At 46.6% G+C, this 18,998-nt stretch overlaps 1 protein-coding gene across 4 annotated transcripts in view; it reads right to left on the reverse strand.

The window, feature by feature from the left end:
• LOC147603557 (DExH-box ATP-dependent RNA helicase DExH3-like) overlaps positions 1–18,998 on the reverse strand; it is a 57,942-nt gene that overhangs the window by 33,011 nt on the left and 5,933 nt on the right. For 2 of the 4 annotated variants that reach the window (XM_086796252.1, XM_086796255.1), the window contains exons 2-8: positions 17,174–17,328; positions 17,002–17,089; positions 16,621–16,899; positions 16,444–16,539; positions 16,166–16,354; positions 15,891–16,050; positions 11,842–11,972 (exon numbers count right to left, since the gene is read on the reverse strand). In XM_086796252.1, coding sequence (XP_086652378.1) covers positions 11,842–11,972; positions 15,891–16,050; positions 16,166–16,354; positions 16,444–16,539; positions 16,621–16,899; positions 17,002–17,089; positions 17,174–17,328 — 1,098 coding nt within the window. The remainder of the gene's footprint in view (positions 1–11,841; positions 11,973–15,890; positions 16,051–16,165; positions 16,355–16,443; positions 16,540–16,620; positions 16,900–17,001; positions 17,090–17,173; positions 17,329–18,998) is intronic. The other 2 variants (XM_086796253.1, XM_086796254.1) reach the window with 2 other exon arrangements.

Consider the following 18,998-nt stretch of genomic DNA (forward strand, 5'->3'; position numbering starts at 1 on the left):
TTAACATACATAGAAGGCACTAACTAAAAAATCAATACAACCTGCATGCATCTAAAGATTCAAAACTTTTCAGATTTTCCAGCTACAAACAATGATGCCTTTGCAAGGTTCTGATAAAAAGAATGCTTCAGAAAAGCACTCTCCATTCTCTCAACCCCATGAAACTTACTAGTCTATGCAGAACTAGAAGGCATACACCATGATCGACGTTTCTAAACAATGGAATGCATCTGTATAGCAAAACAAGCTTCCCCCGAATTCCACATTCTCAAGAGCCACATAATAGTGTGAGGAAAGGGTCCCAAAACAGGTAGCGAAATGAAAGTGGACTTACAGCCTAATGTCTATATGTATAAAAAACCCCACTACATCATCCACAAATCTTTCAGAGCAACAGAGAACAAAGTTGTATTAATGTCCAACAAAAGACCACGAGGGTCTATGAGCCAATGGTAGTTCATCCATATACAACATTCAAAATACACAAAAGCACATAACATGAAAACAATTAAACGAAAAACTACATAAGACGAAGTAATCACAAGGAAAACGAGCCTAGAGTATGCAGGTGAGCAAGGGGTATCTTCATGCATCTTCTAATCATGAACTTTAGCCATAAGCACCTCTTGATTACGAAAACGGACACCTCCTCTCCTAGATATAACCATGTAGTCGTTGATCATGAGTCTCCGCAAGAAGTTCCTCCAGTTCGAGGATGGCCAAGAACCAGTAGCATGTCAACTCTAGAGGCCAGTGTGAGGGCAAAAGGATGGAAGGACCAGATGTGCAAAAGATCAGAACAAATCAACACAGCATGAAATTGATGAATCAGTATATGTATAATGGTGAATGTAATCCAGTACAAGAGGCATAGTCACATGGGACGCGAAATGGGGACGGGGAACGGGGACGGAAAAGATTGAGAATGGCCATTCCCTGTGACTATAGAGTGACATGGGACGGGAATGGGAACGGGAAGATGCTGCCATCCCCAACGTTCTTGAGTCTAAAAATGCCCATTCCCTGTGACTATGACAAGAGGGCCTCTATATGAGGCACTGATGAAGTGACTCTAAGTAGTAGACTGGCGATGAAGCAAGGACGAAGTCGGAGAAAGAGCACGGTCGATGACGAAGGCTCGCGTCGAAGACAACGGTGGCACTTCATGAGGATGTCGATGTCAAAGACTGTGAATGCAGGGCTGCTGCTGTATGGATGCTGAGCAGGGTCTACAAGAATGCTGATGTTGAATCAGTATATGTGTGGGGTAGAGTGCGGCTGCTGAATGCCGGATGGTGAAGGAGCAGGCCACACTAATGATGAAGCTCGATGATGTGGGCAGAAAAGTTGCTGCTGGAGTGTCCATTGATGATCTGCGTTGAGCCGGGCTGCTGCAGTGGTGTGCTGCGCAGGACGTAGAGCACCCGTGATGTGCGATGATCCGCCAGGAGCAGGCCGCTGCAGAACGCAAGTTGATGACGATGATGTGTGTAATAGTAGGGGGCTGCGCGTACGCTTTATACAGTGCTGGCCCCCCCAGCTGACCGGCCCTGTCGGCCAGCCTGGCCGACTTGATAAAGAGCCTTTTTAGGCTTTTGTAAGACCTTTAAATGAGGGCCTTCTGGGCGGCCTTTTGAGCTGTTTGCCGCACCCTTTTGGACCTGGTTGTCACACACCCCCTCTCAGGCCAAAAGGGGACCATGAGAGAAGATGAAGAAAAGGCTAAGTCGGTGAAGAGGAACATGATGAAGTATTTGGCATGTTACGGGTGCAGATCATTCATTCGTCTCTTCGTCTTTTGTAGAGTCTTTTGAGTTGAGGTTGTACTGGATCAATGCCACAATGCAAGGGGTTTTCACATGCATGAATGCCCATATGGGTTTTCATTCACACATGCGCCCCAAACACAAAAAACAGAATGCGATGCAAAGGGTATGCAAGATGGTGAATGCTATGCATAGGGTTTTCACATGAGCAGTGCCCTCACAGGGTTTTCACTTACTCATGCACCCTTTACAACAATGATAGATAACTAATGAGGACGGTGCCCCTCTCAAGATGCTAAGGGTAATGGTGTAGGACCGATGCCGATCCACTCGCGAAGACGCTTGAGGATAGGCCGATTGACACACTTGGTAAGAATGTCGGCATGGTTGTCCGCCGTAGGAATGTACTGGAGCCTGATGGTACCAAGTTCAACCTGTTCCCTCGTAAAGTGAAAATGTTCTTGCTAGACCAAGAGAAAGGGCCAAATCTAAGTGAGTACGACTGTACTGAAGTCCGCACATATAGACACCCGCTAGATAGCGAACAACCCTCATCGCTAAACTCCAATGTGGCTCCTTCAAAGCATTGAAATACTGACTTAAGATGGATGTGCAATAGGAAATGTCACGTCTAGCCATATGAGTTTCCCAACCACTTGGCGGTAGGCTCACTCTTCATGAGGCAATGAATCCGCTTCCTTTGTAAGTTTGATGGTTGGATCTAGTGGGGTGGCCACAGGGATAGCACCATCAGGAAAATAGGAAGTAAGGAGTTGAAGACAGTACTTTTGTTGTGACACAAAGCTACCATCAGGATGTTGGACCACCACCATGCCAAGGAAATATGAGAGAAGACCGAGATCAATCATCTCAAACGTTTGCCTCAGTTGTGCCATGATATCAACCACTTTGGCTTGATTTGAACGAGACATGATAAGATATCGACATACAACACTAGGTAGCACACCATCCTAAATGGTAGACTGGCACTCTTGACGTCCGTTGTGGTGTGCTACCAAATTGAGTAAGAGACGGATGGTTGTCATTTGAGCTGTAGGTGCGAAGGTCTCGACGAAGTCAATGCCTTCTTTTTGGCGAAAGCCTTGCACTACAAGCCGGGCTTTGTACTTGTCCAAGGTACCATCGGCCTTGTATTTGGTGTGGAATATCCAGTTGGTTCCAATGACCTTCTTATGACGAGGGCAATCCACAAGGGACCACATGCCATTGCAGTCAATGCTCTCAAGTTCTTGTTCCATAGTCTGTTTCCAGGCGGGCTGTTTGATTGCCTCTTTACACGATGTTGGCTCATCATGCGCCACAGTCTGCTGAAAACACAGAGGCAAATGAGGCACGAGGATTGAGCCTCGTGGACCGACGAGGACCATCCAAGGGGGTGTCGCTGGGAAGCATGCCTGAATCCCACATCATCTATTGGTACAAGTGGGGTAGAGGTTCCCTGGGTGGCTGTCGAGAGAAGGCTGGCTCCTCAAGTGTAGGAGTAAGAGTCGACTGATTGGGTTCATGTGGCATAGTCGGAGATTCTAGATCGGGTGGTATAGGCAGCAAGAGGCGAAGTAAGCTGTCACATGCACCCTGCACTGCACTGGAGTGCTATGTGACACACTGGCTCTATATCAGTGCACCATTGATCAGTAGGATTTACCCTTTTAGGAATATTTTGTCGTATGCCGTGGCCCCATTGTAAGCCCCAGTCCAGGACATGTTAGGCACGAGCTACAAAGGTCAGTCTCCACAGCCATAGAGAGTCTACATGTGTCAGTCCTCTTAACCCACTTGGAGAATTTATCAAATAGTGCATGTAGTGTCAGCCTTAGTATTAGGTATGCATCAGTAAGCATCTTTTTGCCTATGGGCTAGCCAATGGACCAGCCCATGGCCTCAAGAGCCTGTCCAAGGGCTGTTCATTGCCCTAGACAGCATAAGAGGCCAGCCAACAGCATTAGGGGGCACCATGCTCTAGTCGGCCAGCCTTGAAGGCCCCTGAGCATCAGTCGGCCAGCATCAGTGCCTACCAAGCATTGGTCGGCCAGCAGTCGGCATAATATTGTACTCAGCAGGCAGTCGGTTGCATGACAACAGTCGGCAGCAGTAAAAACCTTTTATCTCATGCGCAAGCAATTTTTATAGCATCAAATGCTATTTTTGTACATATACTACTGGCCGACAGCCTTATGCTGGCCGACCCCAGCAGCATATCACAATATAAAAGCAAGCGCTTCATTCCCAATTCCATCATTCAAGTATTCAGCAAAATCAGCATCAGTCCCAAGCAGTTCCAGCATTCCCAAGGTCTCCACGAAGGGCATCTTCAGCATTCAGCCTGTGACATGTGAGAGCTTATGACCGTAGTAATCACAACCTTAGTCTAACTAAACTGCACTTAATGATGTTTAAGAGATAGACAAATATGTGTCAATGCAATGCAGCTATATTATATGAGGAATGCGGTTACAATGAGATCCAAATGGATCTATACTGCTGAATATGCTGCCTATATGCTGAATGAACTGCTATGATGAATGAACTGCTGTCCTGATGATGAAACGCATATGCTCTCCTGTTTCCTGGGAGGGAAACGCTGAGGAGATAGATGCGTTTGCTGCATATGCTGGACTGAATGCTGTATGCTGATGCGTTGGCTGAATATGCTGCTCCCAAAGCTTCCTGGAGGAGATGCGTTGGAGAACACCCTGCTGTACACTGCTGAACTGATATGCGATGATGTTCTCAGCCCTTCTGGAGTAGAAACGCTGAGGGACTGAGGCTGAATGCTGAATGATGGACTTGACCTGCTGAATGGAGAGGCGCCTGTATATATATGCAAGCATGCTGCTGGTCGGCCAGCATAAGTGCTGTCGGCCAGATGCCATGTCCACAACTGCTGTCGGCTGCCCCATAAATGCCTGTAAAATGCCTATAAAATTGCATAAATGCCAGTAAAATACCTGATGACTCCTGATGATGCTAATGATGCTAAAATGATGCCATGTCACTATACACCTGAATGGTGTGCACGTGACATTCCCCGCTGCTAAACTGTTGCTGGGTGGTATACCTGGCAACCTTCGACGACTCTGGTGATCCTTCTCCTCCGAACCACTGCCCCCTTCTGTCTTCTGCTGCAGGAGTGAAATCCTTCGAGCCAAGACTCTATGTACTGCGGGAACTGAATGGCAAATACCTGAGTCACCTTGCCTCTGGAAACCTTTCACCTACCATCTCCGTCGTTCCTGAAGCTCTGAACCTCATGAGGCGATGTTGGAGCAAACTTCCGTCTTCTGTGGAAGAGAAACCCCCTGCTGCTGCCAGTTGAAGTCCAAAACTTATGTCCTCCTTTGACGATGGATGTCATTCTTTCCCAGAGAGTTCATGGGCAACATGTATGCAAGACTGACTGCTAAGATGTCTGTTATGCAAGCCATGTGCAACCCTATATGCTGTGCAAGAATGCAGATGGATGGGTTACTGATGCAGACCTAAGGGAAAATCCCTAAGGGTGGCTTGCAAAATTTTGAGAACTGGGTTTAACTGTGCGGAAGCGATAAAAATGATGTCTGACTGAATGACTGATGAACTGAACATGCTCTAAGGCTGGTTACCCTGTAACGCTCCGATACCAATGTGACATGTGAGAGCTTAAGACCGTTGTAATCACAACCTTAGTCTAACTAAACTGCACTTAATGATGTTTAAGAGATAGACAAATATGTGTCAATGCAATGCAGCTATATTATATGAGGAATGCGGTTACAATGAGATCCAAATGGATCTTTACTGCTGAATATGCTGCCTATACGCTGAATGAACTGCTATGATGAATGAACTGCTGTCCTGATGATGAAACGCAGATGCTCTCCTGTTTCCTGGGAGGGAAACGCTGAGGAGATAGATGCGTTTGCTGCATATGCTGGACTGAATGCTGTATGCTGATGCGTTGGCTGAATATGCTGCTCCCAAAGCTTCCTGGAGGAGATGCGTTGGAGAACACCCTGCTGTACACTGCTGAACTGATATGCGATGATGTTCTCAGCCCTTTCGGAGTAGAAACGCTGAGGGACTGAGGCTGAATGCTGAATGATGGACTTGACCTGCTGAATGGAGAGGCGCCTGTATATATATGCAAGCATGCTGCTGGTCGGCCAGCATAAGTGCTGTCGGCCAGATGCCATGTCCACAACTGCTGTCGGCTGCCCCATAAATGCCTGTAAAATGCCTATAAAATTGCATAAATGCCAGTAAAATACCTGATGACTCTTGATGATGCTAATGATGCTAAAATGATGCCATGTCACTGTACACCTGAATGGTGTGCATGTGACACAGCCAGCATATGTGCATCCCTCAGTTTTGGGATTGCATAGTGGTCATTGAAGTGTCATTCAAGGGAGCTTGGAAAGCATCTGGATCAGCCTGCATTTGGTCTACATCGTCCTTGTGTCTGGCAGTCCTCAGTCATCATTCACACTCATTGTAGGTTCTCCAAAGAATAATAAAAGCAAATACTCCTACTTGAAAAAGGGGGGGGAGGGGGGGGGGGGGAGTGGTTCAGTGGGTGAATTGGGACCCAATATTGTGTTGACTCTTATATGCTTTCTCTCTCTTCTCTAACCTCTCTCTAAGTGGAATTGCACAGACTCACGGGTATAAAGAAGGAGGCCTTGTTGCGCGTTACAACAACCAACCTCTTGCATGCTACATAAGTCCCGCTCATCAAAGACAATGTCTCAACAAACGAAGACTTTGTTCGATCTTGGATCAAAGACTTTGTAGGCCTTTGATTCAAAAGAGTAGCCCACAAAAATGAGCAACTCACTGCTTGGCTCAAGCTTGCCCCTCGTGTCATTCGGAGTGTGTGTAAGCACGACACCCAAAGACACGAAGATGGGAAACAATAGGTTTCTCGCCATAAAATGTCTCAAACGGAGTCCTGTGAGGTACAGCGATTGTAGGACATCGGTTCAAAAGGTACCTTGCAGTGTTGACCGATTCTAACCAAAGGTGTTTAGGTAGCTCTGCTGCAACGAGCATGGAGCGTGCCATATCCATAATGGTACAATTCTTGCGCTTGACCACTCCATTTTGTGAGGGAGAGTTGGTGGAGGTGAGCTGGCGTTCAATGCCCTACTCTTGCAAGAATTGACGAACTGATGGGATAGCCCTTTAGTGGGTACATTGGGACCCAATATTGTGTCGACTCTTATCTGCTTTCTCTCTTTTCTCTAACCACTCTCTAACTGGAATTGCACAGACTCACGAGTATAAAGAAGGCCTTGTTGCGCGTTACAACGATCAACCTCTTGCATGCTACATAAGTCCCGCTCATCAAAGACAATGTCTCGACAAACGAAGACTTTGTTCGGTCTTGGATATAAGACTTTGTAGGCCTTTGATTCAAAAGAGTAGCCCACAAAAACGAGCACCTCACTCCTTGGCTCAGGCTTGCCCCTCATGTCATTCGAAGTGTGTGTAAACACGACACCCAGAGACACGAAGATGGGAAACAGTAGGTTTCTCGCCATAAAATGTCTCAAACGGAGTCCTGTGAGGTACAGCGACTGTAGGACACCGGTTCAGAAGATACACTGCAGTGTTGACCGATTCTGACCAAAGGTGTTTAGGCAGCTCTGCTGCAATGAGCATGGAGCATGCCATATCCATAATGGTGGAGTTCTTGCACTTGACCACTCCATTTTGTGAGGGAGAGTTGGTGGAGGTGAGCTGGCGTTGAATGCCCTGTTCTTGCAAGAACTCCACGACCTCATGGGAGAGCCCTTTAGTGGGTAAATCGGGACCCAATAATGTGTCGACTCTTATCTTCTTTCTCTCTCTTCTCTAACCTCTCTCTGAGTGGAATTGCATAGACTCGCGGGTATAAAGAAGGCCTTGTTGCGTGTTACGACTATCAACCTCTTGCATGCTACATAAGTCCTGCTCATCAAAGACAATGTCTCGACGAACGAAGACTTTGTTCGATCTTGGATCAAAGACTTTGTAGACCTTTGATTCAAAAGAGTAGCCCACAAAAATGAGCAACTCACTCCTTGGCTCCAGCTTGCCCCTCGTGTCATGCGGAGTGTGTGTAAGCACGACACCCAGAGACACAAAGATGGGAAACATTAGGTTTCTCGCCATAAAATGTCTCAAATGGAGTCCTGTGAGGTATAGTGACTATAGGACACTGGTTCAGAAGGTACACCACAGTGTTGACCAATTCTGACCGAAGGCATTCACGCAGCTCTGCTGCAAAGAGCATGGAGCGTGCATATCCATAATGGTCTTGCACTTGACCACTCCACTTTGTGAGGGAGAGTTGGTGGAGGTGAGCTGGCATTGAATGCCTTGCTCTTGCAAGAACTTGGTGAAATGATGGGAGATAAACTCACCACCATTGTCACTGCGAGCAATCCCAATCAAGACGCCCATTTGGTTAGTGACTAACCGAACCCACGTGGTAAAGTATTGGAAAGCACCTGATTTATGCTTCAAGAAATACACCCACATGTACCTCGAATAGTCACCTACAATCAGCATGTAGTAGAGTGACCTATTCAAGGAGGGGGTTGGGCATTGCACACTCAAGTCAAAGTGAATCAACCCTGAGCACAATGAGTAGCATGCTGTGGGAACGGAGTACAATGCTACTTACCCATTTCACATGGTTGGTAGACATCCTTGGTCAATTTGAGGCAAGGTATGCCTTCAACCAACTGGTCCCTAGACAACTCATAGAGCGTGTCATAGGGAAGGTGACCATCGCGACAGCGCCATAGTCGTTCTGTGTCCAAAGGAACTCTGGTCACATAGGCACGAACCCGGTGAAACTCAGAACCCTCGGAAGATGGCTCAGATAGAAAAGTAGACATCTGGTATAAGCCATCCTTCTATGCTTGACCTCGGGCAACAACGAGACCGGTAGTTATGTTGAACCTGTGCTACAGAAGTGGACACCCAGGTGGTGTTAGGCACATATGCACACAATGGTACATACAAACCTGACACGGTCTCTGGCTGAGTTGATGACGATGGATCTCCAAACGACCATGTTGGTACCTGTCCTCCCTGAGAGAATGACCCAAACCGAAGTCAAGCCTGTCGGCTAGAATGCACAATAGAGCTCTCCAAATAAGGCTGGATACCAGGGTCCACTACTAGTACACTGGCTGTAGGCATGTATCCCCCTCTGGAAGCGATGTCTGGTAAGCTCAGAGAGGAAAGTCGTGATGCCAAAGGTGTAGAAGGTGAATAGGTGTCGACAGGCTGGTTGTCTGCCAAAGTCAAGCCTTGAACAGGGCTCTCCAATGCATAAGAAGTCCCATCTTCCACGTGGTCTCGATCTAAGTAAGGAGAATCAACTTCTAGTGACAGAGGCTGGTCCTCCATAATCGCGGCTAGTCGATCCATGTTGTGTACTCTTGAGGTCTTCGTTCCCTTTGCTCACGACAGCTCTGATACCATGTGAGGGCAAAAGGACAGAAGGACCAGATGTGCAAGAGATCAGAGCCAATCAACACAGCATGAAATGGATGAATGAGTATAAGTATAATGGTGAACGTAATCCAGTACAAGAGGGCCTCTATATGAGACACTGATGAACTAACTCTCAGTAGTAGACCGGCGATGAAGCAAGGACGAAGTCGGAGGAAGAGCATGGTAGATGATGAAGGCTCGCGTCGAAGACAACGGTGGCACTCCATGAGGATGTCAATGTCAAAGACTGAATGCAAGGCTGCTGCTGTATGGATGCTGAGCAGGGTCTGCAAGAACGCTGATGCAGAATCAGTATATGTGTGGGGTAGAGCACTGCTGCTAAATACCAGATGCCGAAGGAGCAGGCGGAACTAATGATGAAGCTCGATGATGTGGGCAGCTGGAGTGTCGATTGATGATCTGCATTGAGCCGGGTGTGCTGCACAGGAGGTAGAGCACCCATGACATGTGATGATCCGCTGGGAGCAGGCCGCTGCAGAATGCAGATTGATGAAGATAATGTGTGTAATAGGAGGGGGCTGCGCGTACGCTTTATATAAGGCTGGCCCCCCCAGCCGACCAGGTCAGCTGGCCGACACCTGGCCAACTTGATAAAGTGCCTTTTTAGGCTTTTGTAAGGCCTTTAAATGAGGGCCTTCTGGGCTGTCTTTTGAGCTGTTTGTCGCGCCCTTTGGGCCTGGTTGTCGCTCACCCAGTTGCTTGTCTTTTGCCTCTTAGTGCATGAGCTTCTAGTTTTGGGCCTAGGGCATTGGGTGAAACATTGAGCGTAATCCAATCCTGGGTGTACAGTCCTTAAAACCCTAATTCAGCTATTAAAAGAATTAATAGCAGATTAGATTAATCAACAGTAACCCTAAAATCAGCAGCAATTCCACAATTTTGTGACTTCTATCACATTGTAGGCCACACTCTCCCTTGTCCAATGCTTGCCATGTGGCCGCTCTTCTTGGCAGAGCAAGAGAGTTTTCTAAATTCTTCCAAACCTAACGGTTCATCTCTCTATGCGGCCGTTAACTTGATCAAAACCTTAAAAATATTGAGCTATGGCCTCAACATATCAAAGCTAATGCTCTTCATTCCCTCGTCCAAGAAGTACACATGGGCTCCTCTTTGGTCACATCACAATGATTACCTATTCCTAGGCTATGTACAAGGTAGCAGTTCTCGAGTCCCAATCAAATTATGGCTATCCATCGCCATCCAAGAACTACTGCAGGCCTGATTTAAAACTTCCCTTCTAAGGGGTTATTCCCAATGAGAAATATCGTAGTGAGAGCTCCGATGCATGTGGTTTGCAACGTGTTCACTCCTTCCACCTGATCTTTTGTGGGAGTCGATGATGCTTGTTGTATCTCACACTGTCTCATGAGACATTAGGTTATGGCTAATCAAGCTCACAACGATCACCTATCTCACCTATTCTACCTTGTCTTCTGGCCAAAGTAGTGAACATAACAGTTTACATCCTGAATAAAAGTGCAACAAAGGCAGTGGACAGCAAGAATCCACAAGAAGCCTACTCAAGTAAGAAGCTTTTGGTTGCCCAATTCAAAGTCTTTGGTTGTGATTGCTACATGCATGTCCTTGTTGCAGAGGTCTATGAACTTTATGACCTTAAGGCCAAATGGGCCTGACAAAAGGATTTCTTCCCTTTTTTCCCCATTTTAAGGGGTGTTTCACCCACAGCCCCTGCCAACTCCTTGCATTCCCGCCCCTCCGACATCTTGCCAGGCTGTTTTGGGCTGTCCAGGTCTAGGACTGAATTTGTTACTCTTGATTTCCAGCCTATAAACAGGCCCCCTATTCATCATCTCACTCCACTCCAGCCCTTAAAGCAACAAATGCAGCCGACCAGCACCCTACAACAGTCCACAGTAGCCCGGAACAGCAGCAAAAGAAAAATGCCATCCTCCAGCAGACAAATTTCCAGCAATCGCGATGAAAATTGCTCAGGTTCTGGATTGTTATATGCACAGAGACCACGGTGAGAAATTGCAGCAGCCTTGTACATTCATTCTCAGTCCCAGGAAATTAATTACTCTCCAAGAAGAGGGGGGAGGCGGGAGGGAGGGAACTTCGCCTTGGGGACTTGGTGTTGTCTTTGTGAGTGTTTGATTTTGATGCAAGTTCTCTATGTGATTCAATACTTAATTTGATTGCATTAAATTAGATTGTTTCCACCAGAATCTATGACATCCTATGGTCATGTATTATGTATATGGCTCTCAGCCCTCATGTATAGAGGCATCTAATAATAATAGAGGACCCCATGTTTTTGTTGTCTACACCATAACTGACTCGAAGGTGATCCTAGCGAAACTAACCCTTGTTCTTGGTCACCTTCCGTTGGTCTCAACAAGTACAACACTTGTGGCTTTTTCCAGCAAAAATTCAAGCTTTATGAAGTGCTTAAAATCATACATACTAGACACTGAGATACTTCTTACTCTATTGTACTCAATAATTGGCAAGGCAAGTTTGAATAATGAAAAAAAATAGAGACACATCCCTAGGAATCTATAGTTATAAGGCCACATACAAATTGAAATGATTGACCACTTACAGGAATATGACACATAGGGGCACCATCAAAAAAAGAGGAGAATAGCTTTGCATTAAGAGTCGCACTCATCAACACAATTCTTAAATCTGACCGACGTAGCAGCAGGTCCTTCAGTACAATCAGCAAAAAATCTGCCAAAAGAAGTCCAATAAAACAAACTTATTCATAATGGACTTTCTACTAAAACTTTCTACTAAAATATATGCAGCATTCAACAGAAGGATGATTAGCAAACAGCATTGAATCAAAGACTTCACATCTGAAGTGCCTCCCACACCCTCATGCCGCCCTTCCCCTCCCTCCCGTTGCAAGCAGATGTATTCCTGCTCTGCCAGACCACTTCCACGCCTTTGCTTGGGTGCTACCCTGTAAGGCCACACGATCCTCCTCCATCCTAGAACCAACCCATCCTTTTCCTTTCTTTTCACTTCCAAAATCTTCCCCCCTTTCTCCTATTCTCTTGCAGCCACTTCTTACCCTTACCCTCCTCTCTTTGCGTTATCTTCTTCATTTTTGCTAGTCAACGCATTTAGGTGATGAGCTTTGCTTCTTGGGCAGAAAACCTTTCAGCTCTTATCCACCAATGTGACACATCTAGAAACTATTGGTCCCTGGTAGCATGCCAGCCTGAGGCCATCTCTGTTGGATCACACCCTAAGGTGTAGGCTAGCAGAGCTGCTATGGTGGATGGAACTCCATGGTGACTATGGGTAGAGAGAGAGAAAGAGAGCACAAAGCTAGACTAAGACAATGATTGCACAACTCAATATGATTGATTGATTGATATGATTTGAAGTACACCAACTACATGCTTTTATAGGTTGCAAACCTTATCTTTTGATTGATTGATATGATTTGAAGTACACCAAGTACATGCTTTTATAGGTTGCAAACCTTATCTTTTGACTCACACAAATCACACTCGCATATGAGGACATGACACATGACACATGACACATGACACATACTCATATTATCCAGATAAGAGGGTGTTCACACATATAGGCACACTTACACATACATGGGCTGTTCACACCTATACAAACACATATAGATGGTTACACACATACTAACAAGTATACATGGTGGACATGTAGGACACAAGAGACTTTGAAATACCCAACAAACCCCCCTTCGGAGCAAAGGTGGTATCTTATGAAGTGGCCTTCATACTTATGGCGATTTGGGCTCACTAGCACCACGTGATGCAAAAGATCACAGTGGCCATACCTACGTGATACGAGAGATCATAGTCAAGCCTACAAATGGAGCTTGACCACACATAAGATTCCTCAGCCCTTCTAGATTGCCTCCCTGACTCAAAACACGGTTAACGAGGAAATTACAGAGCCTTGTATAACACAAAACACATTAACACAAAAAACATTTATTACAAATCTTTTTCAGGGGACATCCTGGGCAGAGGACCCTTGACACTCACACATAGAAACATACAAGAAAAATGATAAATCCCCCAAGTTGGAAGATGCTCCCCGCACAGCTGTTGCGCACATGTGTGCACAATCCTGCTCTTCAATGATGTTATCAGTGAAGCTTTTGGCAAGAATGCCCCGGAAAATAACATCGATGTAGCTCATGGGAACAGCTCCTTAGGGCATTTAGCCCATGACTCTCAAAATGGCGAGGTTGAGAGGCTCAATTAGGGTTTAGGGGTCAAATAACATGTAGCATATGCTTCAATGTTGATGCAGGAGTACAATTTTGGTAGAGGCCCAAAAGCCCTAAATTTTTGCAAGTGCAGAGCTTCAACTAGTTGATGTTCACCTCAATTTAGAAAACCCCAAACCTGATGCTGATGTCACATGTGCAAGTGTGGGCAGAAGGCAATGATGGTGCGGGTAGCTATGCAGAGTAGACAGAGGTAGGCAGCCCACGGTGGAGAGGCTTGGACAAGCCGCTGATGATGCGGATACCTGCCAGGAGCTAGACTCGTGTGTGTGTGCCAGGGAGAGGAGATGGCCTCGGCACCTTTGATAGCACGTGGGCTCGACGGAGAGGAGCACCTGCAGCGGCCCTTGCAGGAGGCTCAGCCCTCCCTCTCCCCCCCTAGGTCCGCCCAGCCGTGGTCCCCCCTTGAAATGGACAGAGCTCAGGCAGTGCAATCCCGCCCCAAAGGTGAGTGTCCGTCGATGCCAGAGCACTTCAACTGAGCCACCGCGATGCAATGAAGCGCCCACACAGTGGCGATGGCCTACGAGCATTGGATGATGATGGCAAGGGGGCACAACTGACCAGGGGCAACGAGCAAGATGCAAACACGAAACAGAAAACACCATGTTGATGGCTCACACTGGTGTGTATGCTAAGCAGATGGTGGACAGCCTTCGATGAGGAAGCCTGACAGAGACAAGCGAGGATATCGAGCATGGGGCTAGCCTGTAGAAGGCTCTACAAATCCGCCATGCGTGAGAAGGTGGCTCTGTGCCTCCCCAAGATCTCCTCAAGCTGGGGCTGATGTCTCTGTTGCTGGCGAGGTCCAGGGAATCTGGGGCATCGGGCTCGCTGTAGTGTCGTGGCCTGGTCTAGAGTCACGCCAGAGTGGGGTCTTGCGGGGGATCGGGCACTCAAGAATGTGTGGCTCGATGAGGCTGTGGGTATGTCATCCATATCTGGTGGGGCATCCTCTCGTGGTCGGAAGAACTGAGTGATGATCGCCCGGGGCTAGGGTGGGTGTCTCCCATGGGGTCTCGACTCCCTAATCAATGACACAATGCTAGAGTTAGACAATGATTGCACGACTCAATATGATTGATTGATTGATTGATATGATTTGAAGGACACCAAGTACATGCTTTTATAGGTTGCAAAGCTTATCTTTTGACTCACAGAAAAATCACACTCACATATGAGGACATGACACATGGCACACACTTATCTTATCCAGATAAGAGGGTGTTCACACACATTTAGGCACACTTATACATGGGGTGTTCACACCTATACAAACACATAGAGATGGTTACACACATACTGACAGGTGTATGTGGTGGACATACAGGACACAAGAGACTCCGAAATACCCAACAATCTCAAGACAACCTGCTGGCCAGCCTCATCAGATTGGCACATCCATGATATTCAGCTTCTTGGCCAGAGTTACCTTTGAATGAAATGACTCTACTGAGACAGCTCAGTGTCCAACATGCAGTCCTGGTGCCCTGCACAATTCCACCATTTATGCTCTGTGATGGCATGGTTTACCCTGACACTAACTCACAGCTATCTGGCATAGGATTCCCAGTCTCAATCTGCTTCCTGAGCCTCAAAAAGAGTACCATGAACTTCTTCCCATGATTGGGCCACATCTAGGACAAGTGGTGGAATTGCATAGGACTGCCACATTGGTGTTGCTGACAGCAACATGTATCCCCTCACTTTTATTAATCGTTTCCAGAATCCAGCCCGGAGTTCCTTTACAGCAAGTTTCCCTCCCCCACTTGGATGATGCCACCTTTGTTCAGCAGGTGGAGTTCTTGAGAAGATCCACACCAGTGCTGCTAATTGACCATTCGTTTTTGGTGTTGATTTCCCATCCAGCCTTCCAGGTCCTTGCCCAATCAGGCCTGTTTGGACATACAGTCATTGGCTATATCCTTACGTCTTTCAACTCCTTGCAGTGTGCACTTCTCACAACTACCTCATACCCCATATACTAACAACAATGGATCCCCACTTCCTGTCCCCAACCTTGCGACTTAAGGGAACAATGGTGGAGTTTGTATCTCAGTATTGCACCCAACCTTCTGACTTAAGGGAGCAATGGTGGAGTATCTCAGTATTGCACCCAACCTTCTGACTTAAGGGAACAGTGGTGGAGATGGAGACGGAGAGAAAAGAAAGAAAGGGGGGAGGGGGGGCGGGTGTGTGCAGGTGGAGGTGGAGATGGAAGTTCTTTCATTTCAGTATTTCTTCTCTTTAGAATCTGTCTTGCACAGTAACTCGGTCTACTTATAGAATCTGTCCTGCACAGTAACTCGGTCTACTTATAGAAGAGCCATAGCTGGGGAAAAAATCATGAAACATGTTACCTTCATTCATGCCCCGTTCATGAATCTCATCCACAATCACATGACTCACTCCCTTCAGATCAGGGTCCATCATTAGCCTCCTCAACAAGATACCTGTGGTGCAGAATAGCAACCGTGTAGCCATTCCTCTCATCCCTTCCAAGCGAACTTTATAACCAACCTTGTCAGTAAATAAGGGAAACATAAGCCTCAACCAATCTGGAAACCTCTTACAGCGAGTCAAGCATACGAAAGCATAAGAAAACAGCGCGTTTTACTGCCTTAAGACTACTTACAGATTCACCCAGTTGCTCTCCTCTCTCTACAGCAACTCTTTCTGCAACAGAAATGGCCGATATGCGTCGTGGTTGAGTACAGATGATATTGCAAGAGCTTCCATGGCCAGCCTGAATTTCAGACTCTAATATGTACTGGGGCAGTTGTGTTGTTTTCCCACAGCCAGTCTCTCCTGAAACTACCAGTACCTGCAAAGACAGCCCAAAACAGACTCGTGATATAGAATGTTTCATTTACTCTTGATATTTATGAAGCCTCTGGACTAACACAAGTATACCTGGTGCCTTTTTACTTCCAGAAGAAATGCATCCCGTTCCTTATGAGCTGGAAGCCTTGCTCGAAAGGCCATCATTTCTTGCCCTTCAGAAGATTCCTGTGTAGCACTTTAGTAAGCAATATAACTTATCCATACATGCATCCTCAAAACAAGTTCATGTTCAATAGAGCTCTAGACCTGCCAAGCTTGTTGTCTATCACGAAGATGCATGTTTCTTCTAAGAAGCAGCACATCCTCCATTACGGGACTCTGCATCGAGAAATCCTCGATCGGTATATGTGGGTCAAGGATTGGAAGCTGGTCACGATCATACACAGGTTTGCAAGTTGCAGTGCCATCTCTGTTCTCAGTGCCAAGGTCATCCATCCTGAGTTTAGATCCAAAGAGCTCCTTGCGTTCCAGGTGTTCTTGAAGTATTTTTTCCACAACCTGGTGAACTGGTAATGGTATTGAAACCTACACAACAGTATGAACCATAGAGCATGAGCTTTTTTTTAGGTGTTGGGACAGCTTATTAAGCAAAAAAAAACTCATCTAGCCACAGCATAGACCACTAACCTTTCGAGTTGGGCGCTTGTCATCCATATCTGGCCGGTAATTTGGTAGAGGATCTTTGCTGAACACCATAGCTTTTCCATAGGACTGGCTGCACAACAAAGAATTGACTAAAACAGGAAAGATACTTTTTGTTAGCATTGAACTACATTTCACAAAGAGAGGATGACCATACCCGAACAGGCCCATCCTTTTAGCAAGTGCAGCAAGACACTCATAATCTCTCTTGTCCCTCTTTTCACGGGTAATTATCTCGCGTTCTATTGGGTTGCGAAGAAGCACATTTAGCTTCCACTTCCATGCATCAATGTTTGCATAGCTTCGACAGCCCTGGTGGAAAATGTACCCAAGACAAAGAACATGAATAAGCTTGCTTAAGTATCACTCAAGAGAATCAACAACATAAGCTAGCAGGGGGAGGGGATGTCACATGCATCAGCCCTCAAATGCAAGATGCGAGTGCCACATCTGCTGGGGCACTGCGCAGAGTAGTCCGGGGGAGAAAGGCCATTGTGACACTATTTCATAAAGGGAACAGTCCATTCAAGTAAACAAAACAGTAGGAATGCACCAAAGCAGGTAAGTGCACACCTGTGATGGGAGATTTTGATGCCCAGAGGCAAAGGCCAATGCAAATCACAGGATCAAGCAGAGTTTGGATAGCAGACAAGGGGCAGAATTCAGCATGGGCCGTGATGAGCAAGGTAGTGCAGGTGTGGGCTGTTTACACTTCTGCACGACCCATACCAGCACCAGCTGAGCACCCAAGGTGGCCTGGCTGGGCAAGTAGGGGAATATCCCCATTATTTTGTCCTCAGTAAGAAGCGAACCTGCTGTAGAGGGGAGGCTACATGAATAGTCACATAGATGCAACTTAAAATAGCACCTTTGATGAGCACCTGACATGATCTTCAGCATTTTGTTCATGTACTTATACAATCCAACGATTGATTGGGCTACATCACACGATTTATCAATAAGGACGTCATCCATGTATTTTGGGGTTGGGTAAGGGTGTTCAGTATCCACCCAGCCTAAACCCCTGGGAGCCCCATGGGCAGTTTCGCATGACCCTGTTTGAGGCCGAACAAGTGTTTTATGGGTTTTCTAGGTGATATGTATTACTCCTAGGCCCATTTTTCAGATTATGAGGTAATATGGCTAACTTATGCTTGTGGGTACACACCTCATTAAAACTTGGTCCGACAATTTATAAAACCAAGGAATAGGCACCCCCTTTTGAAATTGAAGACAAGACATCAAACGTGGACACCTCTTTTGATAGGGGAAGGGATGTGGGCATTCCCCCCTTAGGCACCCACTAAGTGTGTTGGCAACTATGCCACTTGGCAAGGGGGTGCCCCACACATGGCAGTACATTCCAAAAGGGTGGTGGACTGCCCATGCTATCGTCGTTTTTGCTCAGAACAACACCCACAACTCATCACTTTTGCTTGGAGACCTCCCATTCCGGCCCTTTTGAATTAGCGCACCTATGTGTCGTTGTTTTGAGGCTGTCCAACTGCTGTAAGGTGGCCATTCTTGTCCTACAACCTTGTTATCACCTTCCCAGCCTCGTGTAAGGACCATTGCAGTTGTCCCACTGTTGTACCTCTTGTATCCAATACTTAATGAGTTGTACAACTCAGAGGCTGCTCCAAGGGCTGAAAATGTCATGTGCATCACTTACGTGAGTGCCACGTGGACATGATTCCCATGCATGGTCAGCCAGCCATCCCCATGCTTTGGAATTGTCGTTTTTTTGCTCAGAACAACATGCACAACTGATCGCTTTTGCTTGGAGAGCTCCCATACTGATCCTTCTGCATTAGCGCACCTCGCTCCACAACTGCTGTACAGTTGCATTTCTTGCTCTATGACCTGGTTATCACTTTTCCAGCCTCGTCTATAGACCATTGGAGCTGCCCTGCATGTTGTACCTCTTGCATCTAATACTTCATGAGTTGTACAACCCATAGAGGCTGCTCCAAGGACTAAAG

This window comes from Cibotium barometz, chromosome 63 (genome assembly GCF_041138505.1).
Source record: "Cibotium barometz isolate CiBa-2024 chromosome 63, ASM4113850v1, whole genome shotgun sequence".
Taxonomy (NCBI): Eukaryota; Viridiplantae; Streptophyta; class Polypodiopsida; order Cyatheales; family Cibotiaceae; genus Cibotium; species Cibotium barometz.